The sequence below is a fragment of the Carassius carassius genome, chromosome 3 (genome assembly GCF_963082965.1).
Source record: "Carassius carassius chromosome 3, fCarCar2.1, whole genome shotgun sequence".
Lineage (NCBI taxonomy): Eukaryota > Metazoa > Chordata > Actinopteri > Cypriniformes > Cyprinidae > Carassius > Carassius carassius.
The window spans coordinates 3,633,001-3,645,991 of NC_081757.1; the positions used below are offsets into that span (position 1 = coordinate 3,633,001).

Below are 12,991 nucleotides of genomic sequence, written 5' to 3' on the forward strand. Positions count from 1 at the left end.
CTGTCTGTGTGTACCTGAGCAGGAGATCGAGGAGTCTGTTGTGTCAGTACCACCTCTACTCTGAATAAGGGGTTCGGAGATGTCTTGCCATCTCCATTGATGGCTTTAGAGAGCTCCTGTAGAGAGCGCTTTATATTCACACGAAACGCCTCCTCAATCATTCGGTCCATCTTCTCCATGTATGAGACCCAATGCTGTTGCACCTGAAAGCACACACAAATATTGAAGTCAACAGGAAGTCCTTACCATGACAACCTCAAGCTACTTTAGGTTGTGCATTGTGCTGATTTTACACCAACAACATTCCTTAAACAAGGTAAATCATTAAATCACAATCTCAAAAAGTTCATTGCTTTAAGTAGAAAAGATCCTAAGACACAACAAACAGACAGTCCAACCTCTGGGCCATCGAGGTGGAAGGTCCCGTAGACTCTGGCCATGATTTTGATGATGTCCTGGTGAGCGTTCTGCAGTCGGAGCAGCTGGCTATGCTGATGACTCTGCTGATCCTCCTGGAACTCCAGGTCTCCATAGACCATCTTGCCATCCACATGCACCAAAAGCAGCTCACTGATCTGCTCGCAGAGCCTAGAGGCAGCTAAACTAGCTGCCTTATACTCATCCACCATTAACTGCACCTGTGGGAGAGATGAGAGATCAAAATCAGAGAAAGCAGAAAAACAAAGATAGAGTGCAAATGTTAATCTCAGAACACACAGCTTAGTAAACTGTAAGATTTCATCATTTTCTTTATAACAGTTTTGTACACAAAGCTTCTCTACAAAGCAATACAGCAACAAGCTTGTCTTATGGTCAAGGATCATTTACAATAACAAATTTTCTAATGCATATTGCAGACACAATTGCCAGGAATAACCTATTCTTGACATTGTTGTGCTATTATTTAAAATTAGATTCCACTTTACTGGTCTTTCGCCGTTCCAAAGCCTCTAAGCTATTGTGAAACAATACTTAAGCAAGTATATATGGAAATACATGTTTTACCTGTAGTGAGGAGGAACACACAATTAGTTTTGACTAAATGCTCTGAGAAGAGTTATTGCACAAAGCAACCATTAAAAGCTCAGGTGCTCCTCCATTAGGCTGTCCCATCTAATGACCAAATTATTGAGGAAAATTAATTGCATTGAATTGCAAAGCAAAAAAATGAGAGAGAGAGAGAAAAAAAAAGAGCGAGGAAGTGTGGTTGAAAATCTGAGTGGTACTTAACTGAAAACTAAAAACTAAACAAAAACAACCTAAAACACAAACATAAAAGCAAAAACAACACAAAAGAAAAGAAAAGGCAGAACAGGTTTGAGAGGAATGTGGTGGGAGAAGGATGGAAAACACATTCAAACAGAGCAGCAGGGGTTTTCCAGCTCATGTCTCCCTCTCTCACTCTTCTACAGAAATAGAGCATCTGATTTCAACCTATCCCTGTGCTTAAAATTAAAGGAGGCAGTTCTTATCCACAAAGCATCAAGCTTTCACATCCAACAGCTCTCTATTCAATCTGTGGAGGGCAGAGATACTGAGACATTTCTGAGAGTTTGCACAGAGGTTCTCAGAAGCATCTTACATGCCGCATAATCTCACACTTCCTTCCAGCTCTGGATCCAGCTCGTCTCATGACTTTTTCATGGGATGAAAGGTGTCACATGAAATAAGCCTCAAAGGGGAAGATTACTCTACGTGCAGGAGTGTGTAGAATGTATACTTGCATTTCTAAGTGTGTGTGGGTGTGTTTAAGCTCAGATGTGTCGTGTTCTCCACACTTCTCCATTACCACTGAATCTGTTGCCAGCTCTGTTTTGGGCTCGAAGGATGTCTGACATTGACTCTGATGTGAACCTGATCCCAACCCTCCACCCCACAGCTCTCTCCAGAAAGTGAGAGAGAACTGGGAACAGTGACGGCATGAACGAGGCCTGCTGCCTTTTATTGTGAATGCTGGGGCTGTTTATACTGAGAGATGCCTGTGTGGCCTTTATTAAAGTAGATGGGGCATTCTGCTTGCATGCCTTTGTGTATGTGTGCGTGCGTCTTTACCACATGGCTAAAGGGCACTGCCAGTGCTTTAATATCATATTGCCTTGTACAATGTAGGAGTGATGGACAGCCAGCAGAGGAAGTGAATAGATTTCACAATTGCTCTCCACTGAGTTGCACTTCCATTCTCAGTAAAGCCTGCTGCCTTATTCTTGCATTACAAAAGCAATATCAGCCAGCAAAAAGGACACAGTTGTATCAGAACAAAACAAGAGCAAAGTCTCCTGTTCCTGAAAAACCATAGCTAGGGTACAAAATTAACTTTTTCTTTTCTACACCTGCCGATAGTGGGTGACTTGAGAAAGTTTACCAGCCATAAGTATTTCTTACCTGCCATTAAGATGTATTCTGCACTAGATTTTATTGAAAAATACACTACTGTCCAAAAAGACAGAGAAAAGAAAAGAAATGAATACTCTTTTTCTGCAGAGATGCATTAAACTGATCAATAGTGACAGTAAAGACTTGCATTGTTTACAAAAAATTACTATTTCACATAAATGCTTTAAAACTTTCTATTCATCAAAGAATCCTAACAAAAAAAAAAGTATCACATTTTCTACTGTTTTCTTAGAAAGAGTGTAAGTATACATGGGAAACAATTAGATTTATATAGTTGATGTCATTCTAATAAAGTGCCAGCCGACTGTTATATTTATTTGTCAAAGCCAGCACTTCTTCTCACAGTCCAAACCCTAACCTGTTGGTCTAACTCCTAACATGTGAGAAAAGTTCTAAACCCCTTAAAACTAACTACAACTGAATTCCAAAATTCTTGTCTACACTCACTGTAAATTTGTAAACATCTGTCATTCACTATAGATGTCTGCTTTATAAGCTTTTAAACAGCAAGCTTATATTTGGCCTGCCAGATATCTGACCACTAATTCTAGCGCAGCATTTGCTGTCTGTTACACAGCTCAAATCTCAGACCACATCTTAAACCTGTGGTACTCACAAAACTCTGTGTTCCACTAATAACTGGAACAAAACCTGTGGGACAAGGGTGGGCATTTGCATACTAGAATAGGGCTATTAAATATATAGCTATTAAATTAAATAGTTTAGTTATAACACTAAATTAGATTGACTAGAAATGCCCATTATTAATCAGTCAAGCGAATTTAGCATTTCTGGGATGCCTTGAAACTAGATATCTATAATTCTCCTCAATTTTTGGACTCGGGAGGTTTCTCTGCTGAAGAAACCAGGCTGCTGTCCACATCGGGCTTCATGCCTAGCTAGCTGCCCATCAGCTTTACCAGACAGACCATGCTGGCTGACCAGCTCCACTAGCTATGTATTTCTAGTGGCAATGCACTGGACCAGCACTGAAATTCATATTGCTATGATCAGGGCAAATCCAGAAAATCTCTGTCTGCCTGAGGAGCACAAGCTTTTCACTCAACCATCTGTTTGGCCACAGTTTTCTGTTGTGTGTATTTGCATGTGTGACAGATACTGACCTTGTTGGCGTGCACTCTGCAGTCATTGATAAAGACGTTGGCTGTTCCTTTTGTGGACCAGTGCAGTTTTGAAAGGCCTGGCTGGATTTTCCGATCCAGGAACCGAATTCTCTCAGAAAAGAGACCCATCTCATCTGCATTTAGAGCCTTAATTATTCTAATTGAGAGTGAACACAAACATACAAGGTTAAGTTCGCTGTTGTTTTTTCCCCCATTTTCATCTTAGGTCTTTCAGGCATTGACAAGTTTCTTTCACACCATTTTTCAAAAACAAGCAAGGCCATTTTAAAAGCATAACAGAACACAAGGGTGGTAAAAATGGATTAACAAGTCTTATTGGATGTGCTTTGCCATTTGGGGCAAGTGGCCTGTTTAGCTTGTGTTGGGTTTAAGTGTTTGTTTCCAGCTGGCATGTGTAGAATGAATTAAATGTGGTAACAATACTGACAGAGATGACTCACTCTGTCCCTCTGAGAGTTACAATGAGTCCTCCAGTCTGAAGAGCATGTGTTTGTGTGAGTGTGTGTTTGTGTGTGTATACTTATGTGAGAGAGGAGGAGGTTTTTATTCACAACAGAATGAGGGACATAAGTGTGAATTGTTTTGCTCAGTGGAAGTATGTGTGTGTGCGTGCATTCAATTCAAGTGCTTTTCTCCAGATTGGATGTGATAAAGTCTTGAATGGAGATGTGTATATTGTAGGGGTGTAACGGTAGACAAACATGACGGTTTGGTACGTACCTCGGTTTTAACATCATGGTTTGGAATGATTTTGGTACAGCAGCAAAAAAAAAAAATCTTTTTTTTTTTAATAAACAGTGGTTTATTGAACAAGTTGCTCTTTCTTTAAATACATTCAGTTACAGTCTAAATTTTACCCCAGCTTATGTTTAAAACTGTAGGGAGCCCTTTTACATTATAAGATTACAATTAGGCCTAACAACTTAACCTAAACTTAAATTTGCCTACCATTTATTTTTAAATAAACTTAACTTTACAAAAAAATTTATGCAAACATGTAAATTACACATAATGCAGTTTTTAAATTAACTTACAAATAATAACATTTCTAGGCTATTTGTTAAAATATATTCAGTTACACACTGGCTGTCATAGCATGTTTCATAACAGATTAATTTAAACATAAATTAAATAAATAAGACAAACTGGTTTAGTAAAATATAATGAGTACATGGTGTAATGTGAAACTGTTCAGTACGAACACGTGTACCGTTATACCCCTAGTATATTGAGGCAGATGCAATGTAAATACTCAGTTTGCATTGAATTCCGGGTGTGTGTAAGCCAAAGAGGTGAAGAATAATATCAATGCATATTAAAGATTTGAAGTTACCTGACAAGTAAACTGTTTAAATGTGCACTTGTTTTTTTGTACTTAAGGAAAGCAAGTTGTGGAAAAAAAATTAACAAATATATTACATCAAAAGTTTAGTTCTCATATATATATATATATATATATATATATATATATATATATATATATATATATATATATATATATATATATATATATATATATGCAAAACACAATGCTTTTAAAACAATGAAAGGAGGTGCATAACCATTAGTAGGGCCCTATGATTTCCGTGATGCAGAAAACGTGGACAGAATCGCAGAATCCAGTCATAAAAACGGAATTTACAGTTTAACACAGAATGGCACAGAATTTGCCAAAATTTTGAATGAATTTATAAAAAATAGGTAATTGCACTTACATCAAATCACGATATGGACTAATATCTGTAAATATTAAGCCGGAAAAGTCTATTTAAATATGAATCCTGCATTTTCTGGGAAGCACGGCTTCGTTTATTACACACACTGAAGCGCGCGTGATGCTCGCGGTGATTTCAGCATCTGCCGTCTCACTAAATGAGGATGTAAACACCTGAACAACATCTCCAGAACTGCACTGAGAGTCACTTCATGAGCATTTGACCGTTTGATTTGAGTAAAACTAGCGTCATATCACATACACAGAACTGTAAAGGTATTCACAGCAACCCGTCAAAATAAAAGTCTGGTTTAGTTTCAAGACAAGTATTTGCCAGAAATGTAGTACTATTGTTCAGCAGAATGTACATAGCCTACTACTACTAAAAAGAATAAAAACATCATTTTTTTAAGGTTTAAATCACACATTTCTTCCATGTTTTATTTTTAGTAGTAAATCCGCTTTGTTTACAAAAAAATTAAGTTTGCTTAATTTTCAATAATTAAAAGATAAATTAAATGAATGTTTTATGCCTTCATTTGATAACCAGAAAAATGCAAATACACAACAGAATTTCTGAGGTGGGAAAACATTTCATAAGGCTATTTTAAGAAGAAAAAAAAAGAATAAATTAAGTTGTTTTTATGCATTTAAATAATTATACATGCTAAAACACAGAATAAGGTAACAATAAAACATATGGTGAATAAAAAATAAAACATTTCATAGGTCCCTAAACATGTAATTTTTGTAAAACTTTTAATAAATGGATGTGAAAATTTATAAGTTTTATGATTTTAATTAATTAGACATGCTTTTTGATTAATACACCTTCATTTAACCATGAAAACGGAGTGGAAAAAAATTAAACAGAAAAAAATGAAAGCCCGAAAAATTAAAACAGAAAAAATGGAATTTGGAAAAAAATTAAATGGAATTTGGGAAAAAATAAAACGGATTTCATAGGGCCCTACATTAGAGAGCTGCTTTAATTATTTTACATAATTATTTTTACATAACTTAAAGGCTAATTTCTTAAACTGTTATTTTCAAGCATTAAATACTAAATTTATCACACCTAAATAGATATAATAGTAAATAAAATAATCACATATTTTTACATTTAAATAAAAACTCGGGATTTTCGGAAAATACCATCTTTATTATTATTATTAAAAAAGAATGTTTTATGAAAAGTAAACATGTACTGTATGGGACGTCCGAAAAGTCAGTCTCTGTCAGCCATACCAACCTGTTATAGTCTCTAACAACTAGGAGGACATTCTCTCTCAGGTTGTGGAGTTCCTCTCTGCGCTGATACACCTCTGTGACATAGTGAGGGATCTCGAAGAGCAGTCGGTCCCAGTAATGAATCTCATTAAACATCTTCAACAGGTTCCTGAACACATAAACAGGGTTTTACATTCAAAGTCTGTGTATTTGTGCTCACACTTGAATATTCAGCATGTATAAACATCTTCAGTAATGACTACAGAGCATAATACATGATTAATTTAATTATTTGAAAGGGTTTGAATGGGTTGCTTAAGGACATAATAATTAACATCATTCAAAACGTATTCAACTTCAAGTCTAATGGAATATTCAGGGTGGCATAGGATTTAATCCATTGCTATCAGTTGGATTAATATTATTATTTAATATTATATATTTCCCTGAGCGGATAAAGTGAGAAGTGGATGTTCTTTGATATTTGTATACTGTCCTCATCATTAAAGCTAAAAAGTAAAATTTTTCAGATTTTTTTATAGCTAAATCTTATGCCATAAAACTATGGACAAAAACATCCCTGGTCAGTAACATGTCTAATTATACTGACAAAAACAGTGAACACAGAGGTACTGGAGGGCCTGTATGCATGTGTGTTTGTGTAATCACGTACTTGTTAAAGTTGATGTCCAGCGGGCCTGTCTTCCCTTTACAGCGGATCATGAGTGGCTGGTTGAGACTGCTGAGACACTCTCTGTTCAGACTCTGACTCCAGTCTGTGAAGATCCTCCTCACCTTCTCATCCAGAGTCTGACACAGCTTAGCATAATTCACATGCACCTCCTCTCCACTGCTGAAGTGTGGTAGGAAATGAGCACGCCGAAGAACCTAGATGTGCAAAAAACACACACAACCAGATGGGAAGAGCTCAGAGAGAATGCAGAGAACACTCATCTAATCACTTACAAACAAACAACGTCTTGAAATCTTACCGACTCACATATGCAAGGTCACAAACAATCAAAGCAACCGTCAGAGCACAGCTAAGCTAAACAAACCAAAGGTAAACAAATGAAGGCTAAACTTCACTCATGTTAGGAATGTCTCAGGCTACGTAGTAACTATGTAAACATTTTACAACTTCTAATCAGACCATCAATAAGCCCTGGTTTCTGTCTCCCTTTCTTTTCTCCATGGGCCTTTTTGGGATCAATTGTGGAGAAATGCAACATAATCATATCTGTGTCCAATTAAAGCTTACGTCTGCTGTTAATTGCCTTCTTAAAGAAAGCGGAAAAATGACTTTAAACACAATGGAGATGTGCTTTGCAAGCAAACTGAAGAATGAGAGAAAGATGAGAAGCAAAAGAAAGAGAAGGCAAAAGAGAGCGAAATAGAGAGGAAGGGTGAGTGAAACAGAAAGTGACAAAAAGAATGAGAGAGGGAGTATGTAGCAGCACAGCTGGCTTTAATAGCATTAGGGCCTGTGTGACTGGATCTTGGCTGAGCTCCAGGGCCTCTGCTGGGGCCCCTCACTGGCCTCTGACACAAGACTCTTAGCTCAACACAGAGAAGAGCTCATCAGTGAAGTTAAGCCATCTTGTGACACCTTCCAAATTTACCCTGATGGAAGTTTTTGGATGGAATCTGATTAATTTGTCCACAAAACCCAACAGAGTTCACCTACTGTACAAAAGGGGGAGGAAAAAAGGGTACAGCTTACAGATAGGGATTGGACTGATTAGACACTATGTGAGCGCTCTTTGGCTCCACTCATATACCGTTCATGCTCATCGGAACAGCAAAGTCCACTCAAAAATCGAGCCGACAGGAAACATCGATGTAGTAGTACAGTATTGTTTCAGTCTGCAACAGCCCTATTGTAACATGATGTGGTATGTGGGCAACTCTGGTAACACTGCCCTCTCATTCATTGATCTGCTAACCACTATGTTAGGCTCACGTGTTCTGATAATAACAGCTTTATAGGACTAAACATTATTTGGATATAACTGGTAAAATAAAAAAAACTAAATCTCTTAATAGCCCTACTGTTAGGCCAACCTGAAATACTAAAAAGCTATTTATTTCATTTGTATCGTTATTATTTTTTGTGCTATCATTAGTAATTCGTTTATTTTTTTGTTATTTTATTACTGACTGCTTACTTGTCATTTGTTATTCAATTTAAAGCTGGAAATCAAGCTATTGTGCTCAAATAATAATCTGAGTGAGCAAAAATATGTGAGATAGCTAGTTATAATGGTAATTAAACAATGTTTACATATAAATAAAAGAATACATGAAAGTCTGCCATATAAATTGGTCTCTTAATTAGAAATTAGCCTGCTGATTGCCACCATTGATGAATAATATATATATATATATATATACAGTACAGACCAAAAGTTTGGACACACCTTCTCATTCAAAGAGTTTTCTTTATTTTCATGACTATGAAAGTTGTAGAGTCACACTGAAGGCATCAAGGGCTATTTGACCAAGAAGGAGAGTGATGGGGTGCTGCGCCAGATGACCTGGCCTCCACAGTCACCGGACCTGAACCCAATCGAGATGGTTTAGGGGTGAGCTGGACCACAGACTGAAGGCAAAAGGGCCAACAAGTGCTAAGCATCTCTCGGGGAACTCCTTCAAGACTGTTGGAAGACCATTTCAGGTGACTACCTCTTGAAGCTCATCAAGAGAATGCCAAGAGTGTGCAAAGCAGTAATCAAAGCAAAAGGTGGCTACTTTGAAGAACCTACAATATGACATATTTTCAGTTGTTTCACACTTTTTTGTTATGTATATAATTCCATATATAATTCCACATGTGTTAATTCATAGTTTTGATGCCTTCAGTGTGAATCTACAATTTTCATAGTCATGAAAATAAAGAAAACTCTTTGAATGAGAAGGTGTCCAAACTTTTGGTCTGTACTGTATATGTGTGTGACCCTGGAGCAAAAAAACAGTCTTAAGTCACTGGGGTATATTTTTAGCAATAGCCAAAAAAACATTGTATGGGTCAAATCTTTTCTTTTATGCCATAAATCATAAGGATATTTGTAATAATCAAGACTCCTAATCTTCGGGAAGAAGGAGGCGGGAACCGGCGGACAATCAAATGAAACTTTAATAATCAAAATAAACCATAAATCACTCCATCGGCCTCACTTTGTTCCCACGTCTCTCGGCCCCGCCCCACTCGTCACATACCCCCATTGCCCCTCGCAGGCCGGGGGGTACCCTCGAGATTGCGCTCTACTCCCCCCCGCCTCCCTCCCTCCCGCGACTCAACAAAAGGTTCTGAAACACAAAACACCACATCCAGTTGGTGCACCTTTCAGGAACCTATGATGCTTTAATTTGACTGTGCACATTTTTACATGACATACTAACATACTGTAACATCAGTTTGATGTAAGTATGTTTGAAATCTTTATTATGTTAGTGAATCTGGGAAATCTGGGTGAATTGGTTCTGATTCAGCAATTGCATTCATTTGGTATTTTTGAGGAAGCCCATTTCATTCACTGATCTCACAAAACCTTAAAGGATTAGTTCATTCCAGAATTAAAATTTTCTGATAATTTCCACACCTCCATGTAATCCAATATGTTCATGTCTTTCTTTCTGCAGTCATAAAGAAATTAAGGTTTCTGAGCAAAACATTCCGGAATTTTTCTCCATATAGTGGACTTTAACAGGGACCAACAGGTTGAAGCTTCAAAAGGCCCTACACGATCCCAGCTAAAGAATAAGGGTCTTGTCTTTATCTATACTTTTAAACCACAAATGCTTGTCTTGCACTAGCTCTGGGATGTGCGTCCATGACTTCACGCATTGCGTAGTCAAGTTGGAAAGGTGATGTAGGCAGAAGTATCGACCCAGTGTTTTTCAAGTGTGTAGAAGCAGGACTGTTCAAAAGTAGTTGTGCTGAATGACATATTTATGTCTTTGTATCAGTTTATTGCTTCAAATGGACCATTTGTGTGCAGATATTTAAATCCTTTGAAACCTAAAAGATTTATTCCACTAGGAAAAAACGTGACCTTCCAAAGTGATTACCAACATGTACAGCCCTTTGAAGCTGCAATAAAATTGCAATTTGGACCTACAACCCATAGGTTCCTATTGACATATACTATATGGAGAAAAATCCTGGAATATTTTCCCGCAAAACCCTTAATTTCTTTTTTGGCTGAAGAAAGAAAGACTTGAACATCTTGGATGACATGGGGGTGAGGAAATTGTAATTCTGGAGTGAACTAATACTTTAAGAGCTTGGTTTATTTTAAGTCAAATACAAAGAAAATTATGTCATTAAGTCTTTTTAGATTGAGAAGTTTGAGATATGTGAAATAAATTAGTTGAAATACCAAAATTATTTAAACTGACATAAAAATTTAAGCTTTGACAAAAGCACATAAAATTATTAAAACATTGAAATCAAAATAAAATTTCTTTCTGTTCTGAATTCTCCAGCACAGAAAACAATATTTTTGCATTATCAGAATTTCATTAAAATCATTATGTACTGGTATTGGATTAAAAAAAAATTGCAACCAGTTCTGAATCAAAAGAGTTCTTGATTCACAACCCTGATTTTGTAGTTTTATGTTAACCTCTCTTTAATGTTAATATCACCTCCATGGGTCTTTCTATCCTTGATCGGAGTGCTCGAGTCCAATGCCCCTGTCCTGCGTGTCGAGGCATCTGAGCAGGTGTGAGAGATGACAGCCTGCACATCACCAAATTAATATCACTCAGCTCAGCATTAAGCAATGCGTATACATCCACCGTCTTTCTGTCAATGGTCCGTTTGATTGCCTAAGAAAGATATAAAAGAGAAACACTCAGGAAATGGGTAAATTGTGGTAAAATTACTGTAATACACAGCCTCTTATGGCTTGACTCTTTATGTGAATGAACACTCTCAGAAACCACAACCTAACAAATTACTGTTATCATCATTATGTTAACTAGTTGTCTTCATAATGTCTACCCATGCCTTGTTATTCTATAAATTATTTATTTGATTAGTTTTTTTATATTAAATTACATTTTATATTTCATTTTAGTTTGTTTCACCTTCACTGGCACCTTTTTGTTTTTGGCTTTTTATTATTCATTGTAATGTTTTAGCTTTAATTCATGTAAAATAGTCTAGTCAATGCAGCACTTTAAAATTTTGATAAGCTGAATGACAGAATGAAAGGAAAGAGGAGGAACAAAAAACACTGAATAAGACCGAAGGGGAAGTCACAGCCAGGAGAGATGATGGTGATTAATGAGGTAAACAACAAATAAAGAGATTGGTGACACAGGTGAGAGAGCAGTGGGCTTATATGTGTGCATGAGGTCCTGCTACTGACCTCCTGAGTAAATGAGAGTGAAAAGGAAATGACATCAGAAGTCTGTGTGTGGTCTGTTCTGCGGTTGCAATTTGTATTCACTGTATTTGCTAAGAAGAGTAGCAGTCTGACAGTGTGCAAGGTTTTAAAGGAGCAGATAAAGTGTGTATGAATTGAAGGCTAAGTGTGTATGAGAAAGACCTCTCGTCCAGACAGGTGCTGAAACACATCAAGCAGCTGTACTCCTTCCTCCACACAGTTCACTGTCTCGAAGGTCGAAGTGATCAAATTCTGCATCATCACCTCCAGATCTTTCACTTTACCACGGAATCTAAAAACACAAACGCACACACGGATAAACAAGAGGCACAAAACAACAAAGAAGTGGGCAGAGCTGTACAGCATGTTCCAAACACAAATCAGTGCCCTCTATTCAAAGGCAGAGTCTAGCACACACACACTCTCGGCCATAAATGGAGGCTGGTATTGATTTGGGTGCTCTCAATATGCTGAGACACTATGAAACACCTGCCCCAGACACAAGCACAGCTGTTTGTCTTGGCAACAACATCCTAACCCTATGACCCGCCTCGGCCCCAATCCATCATGGCCATCAGATGCACACGATCGCTCACGCACTGTTCGCCTTCCCAAGGTCCGTCAGTGCCTGGGGCGGGGGTACGAGGGGATAATGGTCTCTGGTGGCTGATGGGCAGCCCTGGTTCTGTCACACAGACGGTCATGATGGTATTCAGATAAGCAGCCAAACTGCCTGCTGTCACAAACAGTTGTGAATGACAATAGGGGCACACTGGGCTCAGACAGAAAGGCAAAGTGATCTTCTCTCCGCTGCACATACATTTAGGCAGAATATTCATGAAAAATATCTATATGATTCCAATATGCGGGTCATTATATGCATATTTATGAAGATATGCTAATACAAGATGTATGGAAACTCCCAACAGGCCAGCAGGCCAATAAGCAGTCAAGAATGACAAACATTTATAAATATACATGAGAACCAGAAGGACTGACTGCTTCATAGACAGGCTGGCAGAAAGACAGACACACAGTTTGACGCATTTTGCGTGTCACTACACAACAAAACTAGATCGCTTCCATTACAGTCAATGGAGCTGTCTACAGTG

General features: G+C 37.6%; 1 protein-coding gene across 1 annotated transcript in view; it reads right to left on the reverse strand.

Moving 5' to 3' along the window:
* dnah2 (dynein, axonemal, heavy chain 2) overlaps positions 1–12,991 on the reverse strand; it is a 153,768-nt gene that overhangs the window by 111,906 nt on the left and 28,871 nt on the right. The window contains exons 12-18 of the mRNA XM_059525133.1: positions 12,042–12,171; positions 11,134–11,316; positions 7,157–7,371; positions 6,506–6,652; positions 3,519–3,675; positions 399–638; positions 15–203 (exon numbers count right to left, since the gene is read on the reverse strand). Of these exons, the coding sequence (XP_059381116.1) occupies positions 15–203; positions 399–638; positions 3,519–3,675; positions 6,506–6,652; positions 7,157–7,371; positions 11,134–11,316; positions 12,042–12,171 (1,261 nt within the window). The remainder of the gene's footprint in view (positions 1–14; positions 204–398; positions 639–3,518; positions 3,676–6,505; positions 6,653–7,156; positions 7,372–11,133; positions 11,317–12,041; positions 12,172–12,991) is intronic.